General features: G+C 41.6%; 1 protein-coding gene across 1 annotated transcript in view; it reads left to right on the forward strand.

Moving 5' to 3' along the window:
* MICU2 (mitochondrial calcium uptake 2) overlaps nt 1–22,336 on the forward strand; it is a 312,841-nt gene that overhangs the window by 200,448 nt on the left and 90,057 nt on the right. The window contains exons 3-4 of the mRNA XM_073662237.1: nt 13,347–13,378; nt 16,487–16,562. Of these exons, the coding sequence (XP_073518338.1) occupies nt 13,347–13,378; nt 16,487–16,562 (108 nt within the window). The remainder of the gene's footprint in view (nt 1–13,346; nt 13,379–16,486; nt 16,563–22,336) is intronic.

Here is a 22,336-nt window from a genome sequence, read left to right on the forward strand (position 1 = left end):
GCCCATAGTGACATGCATGGTAGCTGTGAACACTGCCCATAGTGACATGCATGGTAGCTGTGAACGCTACCCATAGTGACATGCATGGTAGCTGTGAACGCTGCCCATAGTGACATGCATGGTAGCTGTGAACGCTGCCCATAGTGACATGCATGGTAGCTGTGAACGCTGCCCATAGTGACATGCATGGTAGCTGTGAACGCTGCCCATAGTGACATGCATGGTAGCTGTGAACGCTGCCCATAGTGACATGCATGGTAGCTGTGAACGCTACCCATAGTGACATGCATGGTAGCTGTGAACGCTGCCCATAGTGACATGCATGGTAGCTGTGAACGCTGCCCATAGTGACATGCATGGTAGCTGTGAACGCTGCCCATAGTGACATGCATGGTAAGCTGTGAACACTGCTCATCGTGACAATCCTACTTCCACAGCGTTTTGCTGTCTAGTGCTGATTTTACGACCGTCAGGCGTTTTCATCCTTCTGTGAGGAGGAGCATCTTCGGGATGGAGATGTCCATTAGATAATCAACCGTTTCTAATTCCATCTATTCTTCTTCATTCGTGGTTTCAAACATCACATAAGGCCTGATCTCCCGTCTGACTACAGGTGCCCCTATATTATACCTTAGATACCTGTCGACCACTACATCTCGCCACTCCAGTGTAGACACGCATGCTCGGTTCTTCTGAGCGTTTGCCACATTTTTTGAGGACAACCAGATAAGCAACTCCCAGACACCTCTGGCATGGCTCATCTCCTGGGACAACACAACGATCATTTGTTAGAATTCAGTGTACTTTTCTCTCCTAATTTCATCTGTTGGAGGAGAGTCAGGAATCCCATATGCACGTTAGATGGTTGGCTGGTCTCACTGCCTTCTCTCTAATGTATTTGAAGGCCTTTTTAGGTTTTATTCACACGGAGTTTTTCTAAAGTGCAAAAACCACAAGTTATCAAGCTGAACACATTTCAGGAAACTCTTTCCTGTATGTGTCACACAGCCCTCTGAGGAAGCCCCCTCGAAACACGCATTGGGGCTGCTGTTTGCAGGTGTTTGCTGCTATTTGCGCCAGCACTTTATTGAACATTTTCACTAACCCTATTAATTTACTATATAAGAATTAATTCTTATCCTAGCAACACTTGGTGCTATACCAGCAAACCTATATTGGGATTTCTTCATGTTATTTGATGTGGAATTATTATTTATCTATGATATCTGGTAGCATACCTTCCCTGCCCTCTATTTATTGTGGATTACCTGCTAGTTATACCCGTATCCTTGCTATTATATGATTGATTTTATGTTATGATGTTTATATGTTTGTGCCCTATGTGGAATTGAGATGTATTAATAAAATTTGATCTTTTGAGTATTTGGACTTATGCCTCCATGTCTCTTATGGGATTAATAGTATTAAGGAGTGTCCTGGTGGAAGGTCCACTGCAGCCTGATATATTGGGGTTGTAGACTGCATTGATAGACTGACTGCTAGGTATGTGTTTGGGGTTTTATGTATCTCATATATTCATTGGATATTTGTTTCATAATTTTTCTATCCGTGAAAAAAATGGGAGTTTATATGTTTCAAAATTAATAGCCAAGTTTCCCTACACTTGTATAAGCTTTTTGAAGATTGTCCGATGTGAACCCGAGTGCACCGTGTCAGTCACTTGTTTTCAGTCCCTCCAGCAGGCACAGGTGGACTCTTTGATAGAAAATCTGAGGGTCTACAGTATGTGATAAAGTGCCCCGAGAGCTACATCAGAATGTATTTATTCATCCCCGGCTATTACATGGCCATTCTTGTTGTAATGGCATTTCACATGCATATCTCTGTTGTTGATATGTATGTCAGGCTGAAAGCCTCCCGACGCGCGATGTTATTGCTGCGGTGGAATGCTGTAATCCTTGGTCAGCGCTGGAGGGGCGGCTGCGTGCGCAGCTATGTGCCTGTACATCATATCCAGCACTGGACACTTACGTCTGCTGCTAAGGGACATTCATTAAAGTGTCTTTATGCCCCTGAACGCAAGGTTGGGTTCAGAGTCCGAAAAAAGGGAAAAAGAGACAAAAAGTGTCAAAAAAATAAACAGTAAGTTAAAAACTTTATTTCATCTTCATGTACAAAAAAACAGGGTAGCGGTGCTCAGTTACTTTATTTCATCTTCATTAAAATGTACAAAGTAACTTTTTTAATTTACAAACTATTTTTGCCACCTTTTGTCTCTTTTTCTGAGTTTTTGCACTGGAGCGATCGATGAGACTGTGGCGTTTATTAAATGTGCAGAAAATTGGCAGTAAAATTCCATTTAGGCTTTCAAATTTACACTACTTGCATTCAGAGTCTTCTACATAAGACTGTTAAAGCCAACAGTTTTGGCATAATCTATGAAATAAGACTATAAAGAAGGGATTATTATGAAGTTCAGTCCTTTTAGGTTGCCTTTAATAAGAAGCAATATGGTGGCCCTATTCATTTATTGTCCTCCAGGTGCCAAACAACTCACTAATATAGTTTAGTTATGGGTGTTGCACCACCGACCTGAAGGTATTCTCCCTCGACGTTTCCACTCCACTTCTAATGGCTGAGGCAAAAAATTGAAATGGCGCCCCTACCCGCCCTGCAATATTATCCTGCAGTGAATAAATGCAATTCCGTCATTGTTTTTTGGGGATTTTGCTTTTACGGTATTCATTGTATGGTAAAAATGACCCGTGAATGATTTTTCAGATCAGTGCTCTTACAATACCAAACTTTCACAGATCATTTATGCGAGACCCGTAACATTTTTATTTTTCCCTCCATGGAGGTCTCCTTTTTTGTGTGGTGAGCTGATATTTTTACTCATACCAAATTGGGGTATTTATTGCACTTTTTTTTAGAGAGGTGAGGCAAAATTTCTCAGATGTTTTTTTTTTCTTTTTCTCGTTATTTAATTTTAATCGTTTTGATAGGTTAGACTTTTACGGGTGCGGCAGTGCTAAAAGGTTATTTTTTGTTTAAATTAGGAAAGCGGGTGATTTGAGTTTTTCTTTTTAGCATTTTTTCAAATTTTATTATTTTTTGTCCCTTTAGTGCACTTGGATCTGCAATCCTCTCATCGCATATTCTATATACTGCAATATTACAGTATTGCAATGTATAGGACAAATCCCAATCTGTCATGAAACTCGTCTGTGGCACAGGAGAGCCAAAATGGCAACGACGGTGTACTTCAAACATAAAGGTTTAATGCTCCCAACATAAATAAAGATGCAGTAATCCTTAAAGAGAACCTGTCAGAAACGTTTACAACTACATCCCCCACCACCACAAAACCATTATTTGTATTTAATAAGCCTGTTGATCCCTTTATGACCCCAAAGCTATGCTCCTGCTGCGTGAAATTACAAGTTTTGTTTGGAAGTGCATTGGGGCGAGATGATGCACTTCTAGCTTCTCAGCCTTTGCTGTATTTCTGTGCTAGCAGCACCCTGGCTGATTGACAGATCAGGTACAGGTAGATACTGGAAAGCTGGTCACACCCCTATGTACTTCAAGAAACAACTTAAAAACACAATTTCTCACGGCTGAAGCAGCGTTTTCTGGCCATAAACGGATAAACTGGCTTATCATTTAATGGATTACAGTCATATAAATGATTTATGGACATGAAAGTTTCTTACAGGTTCACTTTTTAACTTTTCAGCTGTGTTTTTGGACAATTCACAACTGACATCAACCCCAAGCATCAATATGCCACTTCTGGGGCGGTTACGGACTGGGAAGAGCCCAGTATCCATGGACCTTCCCTGCCTTATAGTATAAATCCACAGCTGTCTGCTTTACCTATGCTGGTTATCAAAAACAGGGGGGAACCTCACATCATTCTTTTCATTTGTTAGGTTAATACATGTACAGTAAGCTACACATGCAAGGCACTAATTATATACCTCACGGATATCTATATATCATCTATCTCTGTCTTTGCACATCTTTAACACCTATAGATCTTTAATTTTTATTCTGCATTCTATACCGGCACGTGGCACACAAATGTCATCCGTGTGCGCGGTACGTGTTATCATCTGTGCTGCCGTAAATAAAACGGACATGTGACGTGTACATGTGAAAGCAGATGCCATATGTACCGGAAACACGGACGTGTGAAGGGGGATTTATTACAGAGTGAAGGAAAAGCAAAGAGTTGAGCAGGAGCTCCACAAGATAAAAGATAAAAGCAGCAGAATGGTCGACATATTTAATTGAAGACTATTTAGAAAATTGCTTAACTTTGCACTTTGGAAATAAACAATAATAAAAAAATATCTGTGCAAAGGTACATAGCCTTTTAAAGCTTTTGTGTAAGTTCTGGTTGGTTTGCATATAAAGTATTGAAGGAGTGTCCTGTTTGCAAGGTCCTCATATAATACCCATTGTAGTATAGGACTTTTATTTACTCCATATGATGTCATAATGTGTGTATAAAAACACCTCCAGCATTGCACAGAATATAGAATGTATATGGTAACAATAACGCCATATTTTTAGTATTTATAGTGAGGATATCACTATACTGGTAATTCATTACACCTTGTAAGCCGGTGGCCGCCAGTTCCCCCACTGCACCCCCTGTTCCCACACTCCATATAAATCCTCTGTATTCATTGTAGTTAATGAGGGATGAATGCAGGAACCTCTCTGGGTTTTTTTTTTATTATATATTTGTGGGTATTTTTCTACATCTTAGATTTCAATCTACTCCTTTATCTTCTAAATATAGTTTTATCTGCGGCTCAGAAATCCGTATAGTTCTTCATCTCCCCAGCATAGTTCTTTATCTTTTCTTCTATGCAGTTGGTCTGCACTTTATATGATCTTGTTAAATTGGTTCTTTTAAGTCCGCCCGCCCGCCCCGCTTTTTCTGTGCCGGCAATGTCATGATCTGAAGAGAAGAGAGAGGTCAGGTGCCAAGTGAGCAGTCTGATGCTTTCTGTGATTACCAGGCTCTGTTTATTACTTATGTAAATAGCAGCAATCTGCCTCCTGGCACCGGGAAGCCTCCCACCTCATTGCCAGGCTGGCCGCCTATTAACCATTTTTTCTTCTTTTCAACTTTTAATGTTTGATCTAGGTTTTCACCTATTCTTAAAGGGCACCATCGCCTAAACCGAAAACAGAGCATTTACCTAGAATATACGTGAGCAGTATAAAATGCAGGTCTCTAATGCAATATCATGGTGCAAATTGCTTTCCTTTAACCACAAAAGATTAAAATGTATATAAAGTCATTAGTCTGAAAATATTGATCTGACATTCGTTGTTTCTCTATCGCTGATACATTTGAAGGCCCGTTAAACCAACATTTCCTATCAAACCCCCCATGAGTGTTTAACTAGGAGTGGTTTCCGATACTTGACGGACAGGGTCATAGTTGGCTAGCGGCAGCGAAATCTTTGCACCAGGCTGGCAAGTGCACTGCATTTATCCACACGTCTGCCATTATTTACAGTGGATTGCGAAAGTACAGTGGAATTTCACTGTTTTTTTGAGAGTTTGCATCAGTTCATGTAAAGAACATGCCTACAACTGTGAACATTTGGTTTTCTTTTTATTGTGAAGCAAACCACAAATAGGATAACATATCCGGAAACTTCAGTGTGCATAACTACTCACCCCCTACAGTCAATACTTGTAGAGCCTTCTTTTGCGGCAATTACAACTTCAAGTCACGTTGGATAAGTCTCTATGAGCTTTCCACTGGGATTTTTGCTCATTCCTCAAGGCAAAACTACTCCAGCTCCTTAAAGTTAGATGGTTTCCTCTGGTGAACAGAAATCTTCAAGTCAGACCACAGATTCTCATTTGGATTAAGGTCTGGGCTGTGACTAGACCACTCCAAAACATTTACACATTTTCCCTTAAACCACTCGAGTGTCGCTTTAGCAGTATGCTTTGGGTCATTGTTTTGTTGGAAGGTAAACCTCTGTCCCAGTCTCAAATCACTGACAAACTGAAACAGGTTTTGCTCAACAATATCCCTCTATTTCGCACCATCCATCTTCCCCTTGACTCATATTTTCCCTGTCCCTTCTGCCGAAAAACATCCCCACAGCATGATGCTGCCACCAACATATTTCATTGTGGGGATGGTGTTTTTGGGGTGATGAGCTGTGTTGGTTTGGTGCCAAAAATAGCGTTTACCTTGGCCAAAAAGTTCAATTTTGGTCTCATCTGACCACAGAACCTTCCTCTATAAATTTGAGGAATCTCTCACTTGTCTTTTGGCAAGCTCAAAACGAGCCTTACAATTTTTGTGTGTAAGTACAATGGGCAAGCATAAAGATCTTGTGGGGTGTTCCTGGTATGCAATTATTAGTACCTACCAAAAGTGGTCCAAGGAAGGAGAATTGGTGACAAGGCCTATTCTTCCTGTCGATGGAGGGCACCACTTTGTCAATTTACAAGACTTAATGGGAATCTCTCACTGGGTTTTAGCCAAGTATTCTGAGAAAAGCATAATACAGAGACAAGGATCCTAATTCCAGAGGTGTCACTTACTGGGCTGCCTCCTGTAGTTTTTATAAAATCCGCTTTATCAGCAGGAAATTATCACTATAGGACTAGTAAGCCTGCTGCCAGGTATTCCTCCATATTCAGGAGCTCTGTATAACTCCGCCCACATTAGTGATTGGCAGCTTTCTGCCTATGCACAGTGTACACAGAAAGCTGCCATTTGTTGGTATGGTTGGAGTTATACAGAGCTCAGCAAACTTTAAACTCAGAGAACTGCTAGAACTGAAGCAAATAAAACAGTGATTTTATCAAAACTGCAGCAAGCAGCCCAGTAAGTGACACATCTTTGGAATCAGGGTCTCAGCCCAAAATTATGTTGATCTTAGATGGGGTACCAAAAACTTGGTAACAGATTCCCTTTAGGATTAGGCCCAGAAAAGGTAAGTCTGATTGTGTAGGTACTAATCTAAAGAGGTTGCCTTGTCGCTGGCAGGTGGCTCACAAAATTTGATGAAATTGTACACTAAGTACCTAAATTTTGTAATATGCACACTGCTCAAAAAAATAAAGGGAACACTAAAATACCACATCCTAGAGCTCAATGAATGAAATATTCCAGTTGCAAATCTTTATTCATAACATAGTGGAATGCGTTGAGAACAATAAAACATAAAAATGATCAATGTAAATCAAAATTAATATCCCATGTAGGTCTGGATTTGGAATGATACTCAAAATCAAAGTGTATAATCAAATTACTGTCTTATCCAACTTCAGTGGAAATGCCTTAAGACAAGGAAATGATGCTCAGTATTGTGTGTGGCCTCCACGTGCCTGTATGACCTCCCTACAACGCCTGGGCATGCTCCTGATGAGGTTGCGGATGGTCTCCTGTGGGATCTCCTCCCAGACCTGGATTAAAGCATCAGTCATCTCCTGGACAGTCTGTGGTGCAACGTGGCGTTAGTGGATGGAGCGAGACATGATGTCCCAGATGTTCTCGATTGGATTCAGGTCTGGGGACAGGCAGGCCAGTCCAAAGCATCAATGCCTTCATCATGCAGGAACTGCTGACACACTCCAGCCATATGATTCCTAGCATTGTCATGCATCAGAAGGAACCCAGGGCCCACTGCACCTGCATTTGGTCTCAGAATGGGTCTGAAGATCTCATCCCTGTACGTAATGGCAGTCAGGGTATCTTTGGCGAGCACATGGAGGGCTGTGCGACCCTCCAAAGAAATGCCTCCCCACACCATTTCTGACCCAACGCCAAACCGGTCATGCTGAAGGATGTTGCAGGCAACAGAACGTTCTCTACGGTGTCTCCAGACTTTGTCATGTCTGTCAAATGTGCTCAGTGTGAACCTGCTCTCATTAGTGCAGAGCACAGGGCGCCAATATGGAATCTGCCAATCTAGTTATTCGCTGGCAAATGCCAATCGCCCTGCACGGTGTTGGGCTGTAAGCTTAACACCCACTTGTGGACGTCGGGCCCTCATACCACCCTCATGGAGTCTGTTTCTGACAGTGTGAGCGTACACATGGATGTTAGTGGCCTGCTGGAGGTCATTTTGCAGGGTTCTGGAAAGGCTCCTCTTCCTCCTTTCAAAAAGGACGAGGTAGCAGTCCTACTGCTGGGTTGTTGCCCTCCTACGGCCCCCTCCATGTCTCCTGGTGTACTGGCCTACCTCCTGGTACCTGCTCCATGCTCTGGAGACTGTGCTGACAGACACAGCTACCCTTCTTCCCACATCTCGCATTGATGTGCCAACCTGGATGAGCTGCACTACCTGAGCAACTTCTGTGGTTTGTACTGTAGGCACCACCTCATGCTACTGTACCTCTAGGGGTGAGAGCAATGACAAAATGCAAAAGTAACCAAAACATCCAAAAAGGATGAGAACAGAAAAGTGGTCTGTGGTCACCACCTGCAGAACCACTCCTTTATAGGGGTTGTCTTGCTAATTTCCTATCATTTCTACCAGTTTTCGGTAGAAAAAACATTTGCACAACAGCAGGAGAAATGGATTCACAATCAGTGTTGCTTCATAACCGGACATGTTGATTACACAGAAGTGTTATTGACTTGGAGTTACATTGTGTTGTTTAAGTGTTCCCTTTATTTTTTTGAGCAGTGTATACAGTACAGACCAAAAGTTTGGACACACCTTCTCATTTAAAGATTTTTCTGCATTTTCATGACTATGAAAATTGTACATTCACACTGAAGGCATCAAAACTATGAATTAACACATGTGGAATTATATACTTAACAAAAAAGTGTGAAACAGCTGAAAATATGTCTTATATTCTAGGTTCTTCAAAGTAGCCACCTTTTGCTTTGATGACTGCTTTGCACACTCTTGGCATTCTTTTGATGAGCTTCAAGAGGTAGTCACCGGAAATGGTTTTCACTTCTCAGGTGTGTCCTGTCAGGTTTAATAAGTGGGATTTCTTGCCTTATAAATGGGGTTGGGACCATCAGTTGTGTTGTGCAGAAGTCTGGTGGAAACACAGCTGATAATCCTACTGAATAGACTGTTAGCTGCTTTTTTTCTTGCCATAATACAAATTCTAAGTAAAGAAAAACGAGTGGTCATCATTACTTTAAGAAATGAAGGTCAGCCAGTGCGAAAAATTGGGAAAACTTTGAAAGTGTCCCCAAGTGAAGTTGCAAAAACCATCAAGCGCTACAAAGAAACTGGCTCACATGAGGACTGCCCCAGGAAAGGAAGACCAAGAGTCACCTCTGCTTCTGAGGCTAAGTTTATCCGAGTCACCAGCCTCAGAAATCGCAGGTTAACAGCAGCTCAGATTAGAGACCAGGTCAATGCCAAACAGAGTTCTAGCAGCAGACACATCTCTTCAACAACTGTTAAGAGGAGACTTTGTGCAGCAGGCCTTCATGGTAAAATAGCTGCTAGGAAACCACTGCTAAGGACAGGCAACAAGCAGAAAAGACTTGTTTGGGCTAAAGAACACAAGGAATGGACATTAGACCAGTGGAAATCTGCTTTGGTCTGATGAGTCCAAATTTGAGATCTTTGGTTCCAACCACAGTGTCTTTGGGCGACGCAGAAAAGGTGAACGGATGGACTCTACATGCCTGGTTTCCACCGTGAAGCATGGAGGAGGAGGTGTGATGGTATGGGGGTGCTTTACTGGTGACACTGTTGGGGATTTATTCAAAATTGAAGGCATACTGAACCAGCATGGCTACCAGAGCATCTTGCAGCGGCATGCTATTCCATCCGGTTTGCGTTTAGTTGGACCATCATTTATTTTTCAACAGGACAATGACCCAAAACACACCTCCAGGCTGTGTAAGGGCTATTTGACCAAGAAGGAGAGTGATGGGGTGCTACGCCAGATGACCTGGCCTCCACAGTCACCAGACCTGAACCCAATTGAGATGGTTTGGGGTGAGCTGGACCGCAGAGTGAAGGCAAAAGGGCCAACAAGTGCTAAGCATCTCTGGGAACTCCTTCAAGATTGTTGGAAGACCATTTCTGGTGACTACCTCTTGAAGCTCATCAAGAGAATGCCAAGAGTGTGCAAAGCAGTCATCAAAGCAAAAGGTGGCTACTTTGAAGAACCTAGAATATAAGACATATTTTCAGTTGTTTCACACTTTTTTGTTAAGTATATAATTCCACATGTGTTAATTCATAGTTTTGATGCCTTCAGTGTGAATGTACAATTTTTATAGTCCTGAAAATACAGAAAAATCTTTAAATGAGAAGGTGTGTCCAAACTTTTGGTCTGTACTGTATATCAGTTGTGCAATTTAAGATTCTTGTATTCAGTGCTCATATATACCTTAGCAGGCTCAGTCTGGTTGTATGTGTTTGTTTCTGTGCTATACCCATTATTCAGCAATTGCTATATGAGCAGTTCCCTAATATATAATCCAAAATGGGACTCCACTTCCCGAATTCATGCTCGGCTCCTTAGAATTAAGGCTTTAGGTTGCTTATTTGCTAGGTGAGATATTTCTTTTGCATGCTGTGAATAGATTAGCTCGTCCATCCAGTGCGCGTCGGGTTAAAGTAGAAAACAATTTTTTATGTAGTTTACGTGCTACTTGCTGAAGTGTAGAGCTTAAGAAAAGCTGGCTCTGCTTTTATTAGCAGTCTTAAAGATCAAAAAACACTTCTTTTTCTGCAGATCTCTGAACCTTTGATGGAATTTTGGCATCCAACCTATAGCATTTTTCTCTCTCCAGCATGCCTCCACCTATCTCAAATATTCCATGCTCTGGTTATACAACTTCAAATGTGCAAAATAGTCACCGGCTACAAGCACCTGATGATATTCCAGGCAGAGGGCCACATTTACACACCAAGCTTAGGATAATTTGTTTAGATAGCGTCAGAGGAGACTGTGCCCGCGGCGAAGCGAGGCAAATTAGTTGATGTCCGTAACTAACAAAACATCACCGAACGCAGCCGATCTTGACTCTAATTCGCCACGGGCAATAGTGGTTTTATGTCAGATCTAATTGTGAGACGAGAAATGTTTTTTTTCCATGATCTATCGTGCTTCAACACAAATACGTGGATCAAGGCTGACATCAGAGTTTGGAAATGCACTCGGACAAATTAAAGCTAGTGCTCACTTGCACTCCGCAACACCCGTCACGTTTATACAGTTAAAAGGCTTAACAATGACATTGGAATTCAAAGGAACGCGAGAAAACAATCCGGAGATGTCTGCTGATAACGAGAATGCTAATGTTTTATAAGATGTAAGAAAGTCACTCACCCCAATCATTATACATCCGTCATGCTAACTTCAAATCATCAATATGGACCATATTTCATTCTTTTCCTAAAGTTTTTTTATTTAACTATTCTGATATATAACCTATCCCTTCAAAGTTTCACACGTTACATAACTTATTGATTGACGTTGTTCCCATCACTAAGGATGCCCAATTAGTGGTGGCTTGATTTGTATATATAATTGAGTCTTGCAGTCTGGAAATAAGTCACAAATTTTCCTTCTACACTGCCCGTACATAAGGTGCAAAGTGGGCAAAAGGTGGCCTACCAACTACAGTATTAAGTTTTTCAGGACTTTTTAAAATTTGGCACAGTAAAGAGATAAGGTAGATGTGAAACAAAAGAAGTGCTACCTACCAGATCCTCCAGCTCTCTCCACCAGGACTGGAAGTTAGGACTGTGGATTCGGTAAGCCAAACCTCCGACTCCTCAATTTCCCTGACTCCACGACTCCGACTCCACAGCCCTGCCTCACTACTGAGCATGTACATAAAGTGCAGCACTGATTCATCTCAACTAAAAGCCAAGACCCTTAGATCAGGAACAGAACAGACATTTATAGGACATTTCATAACGTTCCCAAATTCTTATGAAAATATTTACATCGACTCCACCAAAATGGACACGGACTCCACAGCCCTGCTGGAAGTGATGGCGTTCTGTCTACCAGTAACTGCCAAAGTCGCTCTTTGACTATGGGTCAGCTGACTGATGAACAGGACTTGTCATTATGGTGGGTTGATGTAATTTTCAGCAGTAATCTGCCCACTGCAGCCAGTCACTGGCTTCAGCAGTTATGTCACTGATGGACAAGGGCGTCAACACTTCCAGTCCGGTGGCGACTCTTGGGGGATTGGAGTGGTAAGTTACACTTCCTTTGTCTCCACTAGTGGCAATGCTTTAAGAGAAGAATATGTCCAAATTAAGGTATGCAACAGAAAGGGCCAGGTTTAAGGGAAAAAAAAGTGCCTGTCCCAACCTGTCCCCCACAGGGGTTGGGGGGGGGGACTTTTTTTTCTTAAAGAGACCAACTGTGTATGAAGTTTTGCAAGCAATGCTCCATGGGTATGCGAAAATATGCAAATTAGTTTCTTTAATTCTACGAGAGGACCATCTTACAAGTACCACCTAGGAGGGGTAACCTTCCTGTAAGATGATGTCCGATCCAATAACGAGCCTTGAAACATGACCAGAGATGAAAGCCAAGCTAGAAACTCATTTGCAGACTGATTGTAAGGCCACATTCACACGTTCAGTATTTGGTCAGTATTTTATACAAACGAGAATACAGCAGCACTCTGTAAGCACTAAGATGTATGCAGACATTGAATATTTGAACTGCATTACTGCTACATAGAATATACTTATAAAAATGAAGGTACCTAGCTCATAAATTTACCAATTCATGTGTGCCCATCAACCACGGCAAGGTGACCTTTTTTATGTGACCCTAAACATAATACTAATGAAACTTTATCACATTTCTTATATTCAGTATTTGCATACATCTTAGAGCTTACGGAGTGCTGCTGTATTCTTTTGTTTGTATATTATGCAGTCACGGCAGCTTGCACCTGTTCACACTTGCTTTATTCTGTTCAGAGGTGCTGGTCCATTTTTTGGTTTTTGATCAGGATGGATAAAAGAGTAATCTAAATCTATTATGGTGTTAATTTTTTTTAAATATTTTTTGTGGTATACTAACATACATCAGCTTAGAATAATTTTTTGGCTTTTGTCTGGCAATAGCGTTTTATGGACATGTTCTCCGTGTACGTTAGGACCTTTCCTGACATGCACATTACGAGTAGGGCAAAAACATGGTGTGAACATAGTCTTAGTGTGCCATTTTTATGCCATATATAAAAATAATAGACGTCCTTCGCTGCAGACCGATTCACTGCTGTCTTGACGTATAACGTAATATTGTGATCGATCTTTTACATAACTTACATATGTCATAAAATCTGACTCGTACACTTACACTCTGCACTTCAGACTTTATCGTAGCCGCACAAAGTCCTTATCAGTTTTTTTTTTGTCTTTTTCTAGATAAAACCAATGCCCGGATACTAACAAAAAAGGTATGAAGATTTTCTACCCACTGGAGGTATTCCATGAATGTGAGCCATATACATCACCATGATGTGCCGCACTTGCGCATCCTCAAAGTATTTACAACTCCCTACCTGTCGTCTTACTCATCGCTTACTAAGAAGGAAAGTCATGTTAAAGGTCCAATGTGTGGGATGCGCCATGCACACCTACCATTCCCAGTAACACCGTAATACGCTGCTCATCAGGAGAGGAATGTCAGGTCATCTATACCTCTCATGACTATGTAATTTTCACATTCCAGATTGTATCATTCATTTACATCATTCATTGGCATGGTATTATTTGTTAGGAATCTAACATTGAAGACCGCCCCTTCCCTAAACATAGCCACGCCAACGATCAGCTGATATCTATGGGTCCTGATATTACACCCCAGTGATTAGCTATTATTGCCGTGGTAAGTTTTTTGGATCATATAGTCCCCTTGCAGGAGGCCTTCATAATGCAAAGATGGACTGGGTTAACCAGACTGAGGGATACTCTTACTTCGAGATCCATAGAGGAAGATCTTGTGCCCCTTTTATGTCCATATGCCCTAATACAGTCATCCCCAACCTTTCTGACCTTGAGAGCCACATTCAGCTCTGAAAGAGAGTCGCGAGCCACAATGAGCTCAGAGAGGGTCGCAAACCACATCCAGCTCTTGCCCCCATTACAGTGGTGACGCCCAGAGTCCCCATTGCCGGTATAATGTCAGTCAAAGCTTTTCCACAGAAATCACAATGAGACAGTATACCAAAATCCAGGGGTTCCTACCTTACCCACCTTCAGCCAGCACTCCCACCACACTGTCCCATCCATCTTCAATCACGTACAGTATAATCGTATTGCCAGCTTAAAAGACCTAACTTATCTCTGAAGCCCCCAAAGCCAGTATATGTGCAATTAGATCTGCTCGTCTGTGCTGGGCTACTCATAAGTCACCATCTGGAGACCTGCTCTTCATAGCTGTTTGCTAGACCTGGTGGTAGTGCACCATGCTGGCAGACAGTCGCAAGCCACATATCATGGACCACATGTGGCTCCCGAGCCACAGGTTGGGGACCACTGCCCTAACCACACATATGGTGGTTGTATATAAGGAAAACTTTGAAAGAGAAACAGTGCTAAATCCGTGCTACGGCCCCTTTTTATTCTTGAGATTGGTAGTGGTCCCTGAGATCCGACCTCCACCAATGACAGGCATATACGGAGCTGAACCTGCTCCGTCACCAACCGTGCCAGCTGGCTGGTCTTAGATCAGTAGTAGTCCTATATCCTACAATACTGTAGTATTGCTTTATATAGAACATGCAAGCAAATGATCACAGATTAAAATTTATAGAGGGACTAAAAAATAAAGCAAAAAAAAATAAAGAAAAGTCCGATCAAAATATAAAATTATATTAAAAGGAATCTGTCAGCAGGATTTCACACCCCAAACTATTTATGTACGCATATAGTCCTTTCAAAGACAAGTCCAGCAATACTTTTACAAGCAGGAGGAGGCGTCGCTCGGCGGGAATAGAGCTGGAGTGACAGAGGCTTCAGATTCACCATAGCCATTTGCATATCAATTGAAATGCTGATTTTTCAGTAATGGACTGGATGTGTAAAGGTATTTCTGGACTTGTCTTTGAAAGACTTACATGCACATATAAATAGTTTGGGGTTCCCTGTAAACTCAAAAAGAAAAAAAAATCATTTAATTGCCAGAATGTCAAAGCAGCAGGAAAAAACCAATCCCTGACATAGCTCCATCCATGGACAAGTAAAAAAAAAAAGTTGTGGATCTGAGAAAATGTAAAAAAAAATAGTTTTGTTTCTGTCACCAAAGTTCTGAATTTTTTTAACCACTAACACATAAAAACAAATAATGCAAGTTCGGTATCGCCATCCTCCTACTGACCCGGAAAAATCATGTTACCAGCTCAGTTTTACCACATAATACGATGGGAGCGAAAATTGGCAACTTTTGATCTGATGACAGGTTGTCTTCAATAACCTTGTAGCGTTATGGAGGGTGAGACAAAGCTCTTGGGGATAATTTCCCTGTGGTAGTCCTGTAAGGAAGCAAGCTACATCTCTGAGGGTCCTACAGTCGGACACCATGTCACTTTTTTTCTCTTTTGTTTGAAGAAAAAATGGACAGAAGTGGAAAATCCTTTAATATATATTTTTAATCCGCATTATTGTAATTACACTTGATGCTTTTGGTTGTCTCACAATGGACTAGGATCTTCAAGCTACGCCTCTGCTAGTTCGTAAAGCGACCTTTATTAAGGTTCACTCATGTCAATCTATGGTAGGCAGTTACCTAATAATCGTCTGATTCTCACTGCTCGTTTGTAGGCTACTTAAAGGGAACCTGTCACCAGTTTTGACATAGAGCTACAATGTCTGTGGTAGTCTGAGACACGCCCCCTGTCTTCTCATTGGCTCACTGCTCTCGTATTCCACCTCCAGTGTATGAACTCTTACCTTTGAGAAGCTGATCAGGCCCGAAACCACGCCCATAGGACCGGACCGACCCGATTTCCATGCAGAGCGGGAGAAATTAAAAAGGTTTTAAGTGGGTATACAGGAGGAGTCAGAGAGTTATATCAACATTTATGGAATGCAGCACAGGCACTGATGAAGGTCATAGTTTTAGTTGTTATGACAAAGCTGGTGACAGGTTCCCTTTAATCCTCATTCTTCCTTTGCTGTAATGGAAATTGTCTGTCCATGCACTGGCTTCCTGATCAGCCTTGGAAAGGAACAGGTTCATACACCGGAGGCGGAGTGAGAGAGCAGGGAGCCAATGATACGACAGGGGGCGTGTCTCAGACTACCACAGACTTCATCTAGACATTGTAGCTAAGCTGTAATCACAGATCACAGCTCTGCTCTAATAAAGATGAGCTAAAAAAGTAGCCAAGGAGCGAGACCTGAGGAAAATAATTAACATTTAAGGATCTCCTAGAAGTTCTAAGGTTACATGTTGTTTTCATGGTCATGACTTGGGACAGTTGCTTTAAGTATGTAGCTGTCATTATTATTATGCAATATGTTTGTATTCAAAGATGTAAGGATATATTTTTTCTCTTCTATAGGAATTTGATTCGATGATTTCTCGAGCAGCTAAAGCAAAACAAGGTCCAAAATTTTTCAGAGACTTAGGTGATAACGGTGAGTTTTGCCTAACGTAATGAATGAAATGAATGACATCAGCACAGTATATAGTTATCTATAATAACATCTTTATAGCCATTGCATATGTGTTCCATAGAGTGAAAGGGTATCTGTCCTCAGATTTTACACATCAAACTGCTTACATCATTACACAGATGCCTTAGACCTGATGAGACTGGAGTACTTAGTTGGAAAATCCATGTCAGAATGGTAGTATAGTCCTGATATTCAAATTGACATTTTATTATTGGACATGGAAGCTTTCAAACAGGAGTATACTGCCATTATGACTCAGATTTTCAAAGTAAGTACATCTGCTTCATTAGGTCTAAGTCTAAGAGATCTGTTTAGTGATCAATGCAGATTGCATTGTGAAATCTGGTGACTTTAGATATTATACTTCTGTTGTGATAACGTATTCTCTAAGTAATAGGCAACGCAGCGTCTGATCAGGAGAAATGGAGATGTGTGGGGCAATTCTCTGCTTCATTTCAGTGTAAAAAATACACACAAAATATCCACAATGAAAAATGCTAATAAGATCTTAATCCCCCCCACTCTTTAAACTCTTTAAAAAAAAAAAAAAAAAAAAAGGATTGTACATAACATACCAAGAGGGCATGAATCAGGGGCGGCTCCTCCATTCTAAACATCTGTCATTTACTCACTGGGCAAAGTGACTCGGATGACTAGTCCAGGAGGCCGGTCCCTGGTGACTTGTCCCTGCCTGCTCAGCTAGACTGATGGGTCTCTCCTTATATGTGTGTTTATACAGGGAGAGACCTGTCAGTCTCGGTGAGTGGGCAGAGAGAAGCCGCCTCTTAGACTAGTCATCTTAAAGGGAACCCGTCAGCTGGATCAACAGCAGGAACCAGCTGACGGGTTCCCTTTAAGGACCCATCTTTATATTTTAAATAAAAATTCCCCCCTTTTTTTTAGACCTTTTCTTAATATTTAGGTAATTTGACAAGCATCAGGTTCTACATATCCCAGGGAGCCTTAAAAATACATAAAAAAAAATTTTTAAAAGCTATTTGTGTAATTTCTTGCTTCTGTTTGCAGCACACGATCACTACTTGCCTAGGTGAAGAGCTTACACGGTGTACATAATTGTCGGGAGCAAGCTGCAGGCAAAGTCCTACAATCTGTGGGTTCCTTTTTGGGTTTATTTCATTCACATGGATGTTTCTGTGTACATCCATGATTTGTCACGCTTTGTGCTGGAACGCTATTTCTTAAAGGGGTTTTCTACAGCGAGCATACATATACTTTCATATAGTTTCTATCCAGTTTTGTATGACCCCGGATATTTAAATTCTTAACTGCTGCAAATACGCCCACGCATGCATTTTTTGATTAGTACCACTCTGTGGATAGAAACCAAGTGATGTCACCTGGAAGAACGTGGACCTGTTGTAGTATTAAAGGAGGTCAGTGACCAGATATCACACTTCAAGTTGCATACCATATTAATTAGATCTCTGACCTGACAACACTGGTGTACTTACTTTTAAAATGTATGTCCCATTAGCTGTGTAATCCTTTTTGAAAGTTTTGCCCCTTGATATTCAAACAAACCTTTTACCAGTCCAGTTCTAGCTGAATTGCTCCTTTTATTATATAGATTATTCTGCCAATCTGAAATGGATTTTCAAAGTAAGTACACCAGCCTCCTAAGATTTAAGAGATCTTTTTAATGCAGTTTGTATTGTTAACTCTGGTGATATATCCCCTTTAACACAAAGCTGACTGCTTACGGCAAGCACTTTTACTGCTGTGGCTGCAGAGTTGTGTTTCAGAGTTGTGTTTCAGAGTTGTGTTTCAGAGTTGTGTTTCAGAGTTGTGTTTCAGAGTTGTGTTTCAGAGTTGTGTTTCAGAGTTGTGTTTCAGAGTTGTGTTTCAGAGTTGTGTTTCAGAGTTGTGTTTCAGAGTTGTGTTTCAGAGTTGTGTTTCAGAGTTGTGTTTCAGAGTTGTGTTTCAGAGTTGTGTTTCAGAGTTGTGTTTCAGAGTTGTGTTTCAGAGTTGTGTTTCAGAGTTGTGTTTCAGAGTTGTGTTTCAGAGTTGTGTTTCAGAGTTGTGTTTCAGAGTTGTGTTTCAGAGTTGTGTTTCAGAGTTGTGTTTCAGAGTTGTGTTTCAGAGTTGTGTTTCAGAGTTGTGTTTCAGAGTTGTGTTTCAGAGTTGTGTTTCAGAGTTGTGTTTCAGAGTTGTGTTTCAGAGTTGTGTTTCAGAGTTGTGTTTCAGAGTTGTGTTTCAGAGTTGTGTTTCAGAGTTGTGTTTCAGAGTTGTGTTTCAGAGTTGTGTTTCAGAGTTGTGTTTCAGAGTTGTGTTTCAGAGTTGTGTTTCAGAGTTGTGTTTCAGAGTTGTGTTTCAGAGTTGTGTTTCAGAGTTGTGGCTGCAGAGTTGTGTTTCAGAGTTGTGTTTCAGAGTTGTGTTTCAGAGTTGTGTTTCAGAGTTGTGGCTGCAGAGTTGTGTTTCAGAGTTGTGGCTGCAGAGCTGTGTTGCAGAGCTGAGCTTTGATTGAAAGTCCCTTTGAATGTACTGCATGCCTGTTCTCCTGTCCTCCGGCGCATGAAGACGGAATACTATATGTTTTTTCATTTATTGCTGATGTTATCAGACACATGAAGTACTTACTGCTAGTGAAACTAGTTTGACTCTCTCATGGAGGCAGAATGCCGGATTAGTTTCTATCTTTTGGTATATTGGTAATGGACTGCGGGAAATCAAGTGCAAATTTTGTCAACTCATAGTTATAGGAAGTAATAATACTTGCAAATCTTAAAATTAAGGGAGTGTAGCCTACCATATGATCTTAAAGGGATTCTGTCAGTAGGATCAACTATGCTTTACAGACATCACCATCATTGTCCCCATTTGGGCTCACTATCTAGATTCCCTATCAGTATGTCTTTGGAGTGTGGGAGGAAACCGGAGAACTTGGAGGAAACCCACGCAAACACGGGGATACCATACAAACTTTGTGCAGATATTATCCTTGGTGGAATTTGAACCAAGGATCCCAGAGCTGCAAGGCTAACCACTGAGCCACCATGTCTTTTGAACTCCAAAGTCTAGAGAAGATACTTCCACCTGATTAGCCTCCCTCCTTCCACCTGATTAGCCTCCCTCCTTCCACCTGATTAGCCTCCCTCCTTCCACTTGATTAGCCTCCCTCCTTCCACTTGATTAGCCTCCCTCCTTCCACTTGATTAGCCTCCCTCCTTCCACTTGATTAGCCTCCCTCCTTCCACTTGATTAGCCTCCCTCCTTCCACTTGATTAGCCTCCCTCCTTCCACTTGATTAGCCTCCCTCCTTCCACTTGATTAGCCTCCCTCCTTCCACTTGATTAGCCTCCCTCCTTCCACTTGATTAGCCTCCCTCCTTCCACTTGATTAGCCTCCCTCCTTCCACTTGATTAGCCTCCCTCCTTCCACTTGTGCAGCCTCCCTCCTTCCACTTGTGCAGCCTCCCTCCTTCTAGATAGCGATAATGTAACTCCAGCCGGTGAAAGAACAATAATAGAAGGGAAAACACATTATTCATTCCAAGTTTAAGAGCGGTCTTCGCTCGAAACGCGTCTGGTAGCGCTCTCCTCCTTGGTGCCCCTGTGTTTTCCCTTCTATTATTGTTCTTTCACCGGCTGGAGTTACATTATCGCTATCTGGATATTTTTAAAAAATTCTAAATAAAAGACATTCGTTTTTACTATTGGAGTCTGTGGAGCTGGATCATCGTCTTTCCTATTACCTGTCTACTGAGCGCAAGCAGCAGTGCTGATCACGGATCCCAGAGACACCCAGCTGGTTCATGGAGGTGAGCTGTTTTTTTTTCTTTTCCCTTTCTTCTCCATCTACACCTTTGGCCTGGGACAGCTCATAGAGTCTCATGGCTTTCAGTATCACCTCTATGCTGATGACACACATATCTACCTCTCTGTCTGCTATTTCATCCTCCTTCTCTGCTAGATTACTAAAACTTAACATGAATAAAATTGAATTCATCATCTTCCCCCACCTCACTCAACCCCCTCCCCATCTGACCTATCCATCAAAGTTAATGGCTGTCCACTCTCCCCAGACCCACAAGCTTGCTGCCTCGGGGTAACACTGGACAACCACTTCCCGTTGACTCCAGCTCAAAAACATCTCCTGGATCCTCACATTCCTCACCAAAGAATCTGCAAAAACACTAGTGCATGCCCTCATCATCTCCTGCCTCGACTACTGCAACCTCCTGCTCTGTGGCCTACCTTCCAACACTCTCGCACCCTCCAATCTATCCTAAACTCTGCTGCCCAACAAATCCACCTGTCCCCTCACTATTCTCCGGCCTGTCCTCTCTGTCAATCTCTTCACTGGCTCCCCATTGCCCAGAGACTAAAGTTCAAAACCCTAACCATGACATACAAAGCCATTCACAACCTGTCTCCTCCATACATCTGTGACCTAGTCTCCCGGTACTTACCTGCACGCAACCTCCGATCCTCACAAGATCTCCTTCTCTACTCCCCTCTTATCTCCTCTTCCTACAATCGCATACAAGATTTCTCCCGTGCTTCCCCCCCCTACTCTCGAACTCTCTACCCCAACGTATCAGACTCTCAACTACCATGGAAACCTTCAAAAGAAACCTGAAGACCCACCTCTTCCGACAAGCCTACAACCTGCAGTAACCCTCGTTCCACCATACCGCTGCACGATCAGCTCTACCCTCACCTACTGTATCATCACCCATCCCTTGTAGACTGTGAGCCCTCGCGGGCAGGGTCCTCACTCCTCCTGTACCAGTCGCTGACTCATTTTGTTCAAGATTATTGTAAGTGTTTTTGCTATGTATACCCCTTTTTCACATGTAAAGCGCCATGGAATAAAGGGCGCTATAATAAATAATAATAATAATAATAAAGAAATGTAAACTAGACATGTAAACGCGTAATCCCATGTATAAGACTAAAAATGTTATAGAAATTATTTTTTTTTTCTAAAATTTATTTAATTTCCAATAACAATACAGCCACATGAAAACTAAAAATAAGTATTAAAATAACTAAAAATAATAATAAAAAAAAAATTTTGAGCTTGTCGCTAAGGTTAAACGAGTCAATGATCGTCAGATCTGTACGATAAGTTGTCCGTACCATCAGAAGAAACACGGTGTACAGTCCATCAAACTGAAAACTGTTAATGTTTGGCAGCCCGTGTAACAGAATAGGCGTTCATTGTTATAAGGGGTTATCGCGTGATCCCCTTGTTCCTTCCCATCTGCGCATATTTAAATTTCACACTTGGAAAGGTCACAAATTAGTCAGCGGTCTATAGATAAATGCGGTGTCAGCTTACACAAGACTAATCCTGTAATTATAAAATATATCTGCAAGGCAATTTATTTCCTAGCAAGAAAAAAAAATCTTTTCTTTTGGTAAAAAAAAAAAAAAAAGGAATCTTTGTTGTCAGAACGATTATGTTGGGGGACATAGTGTAAACGGACGCCGACCCCCTCCTCTTACTGTACGGAGCCGGCTCATATACGCATCAACAATGTCATTTTCTTCTTAAGCAAATATAATTATATATTAAGCAATTATGTCTCTTCTGAAATGCACTTTCTTCGAGCTGTGTTCACTAGTGATCAGGCGCCCAGAGATTTTGTCCTCCCCAGTACATTATATAGTTTGCATATAACTGATAATGCAAAAGTAGAATCATAATATTCAAGGAACTCGTGTAAGGCTTTTTTTTTTTTTTTGCAAAGAATCCCTTATTCATTAACT

This window comes from Phyllobates terribilis, unplaced genomic scaffold, assembly GCF_046119375.1.
Source record: "Phyllobates terribilis strain yellow unplaced genomic scaffold, ASM4611937v1 Scaffold_2__4_contigs__length_985480577, whole genome shotgun sequence".
Lineage (NCBI taxonomy): Eukaryota > Metazoa > Chordata > Amphibia > Anura > Dendrobatidae > Phyllobates > Phyllobates terribilis.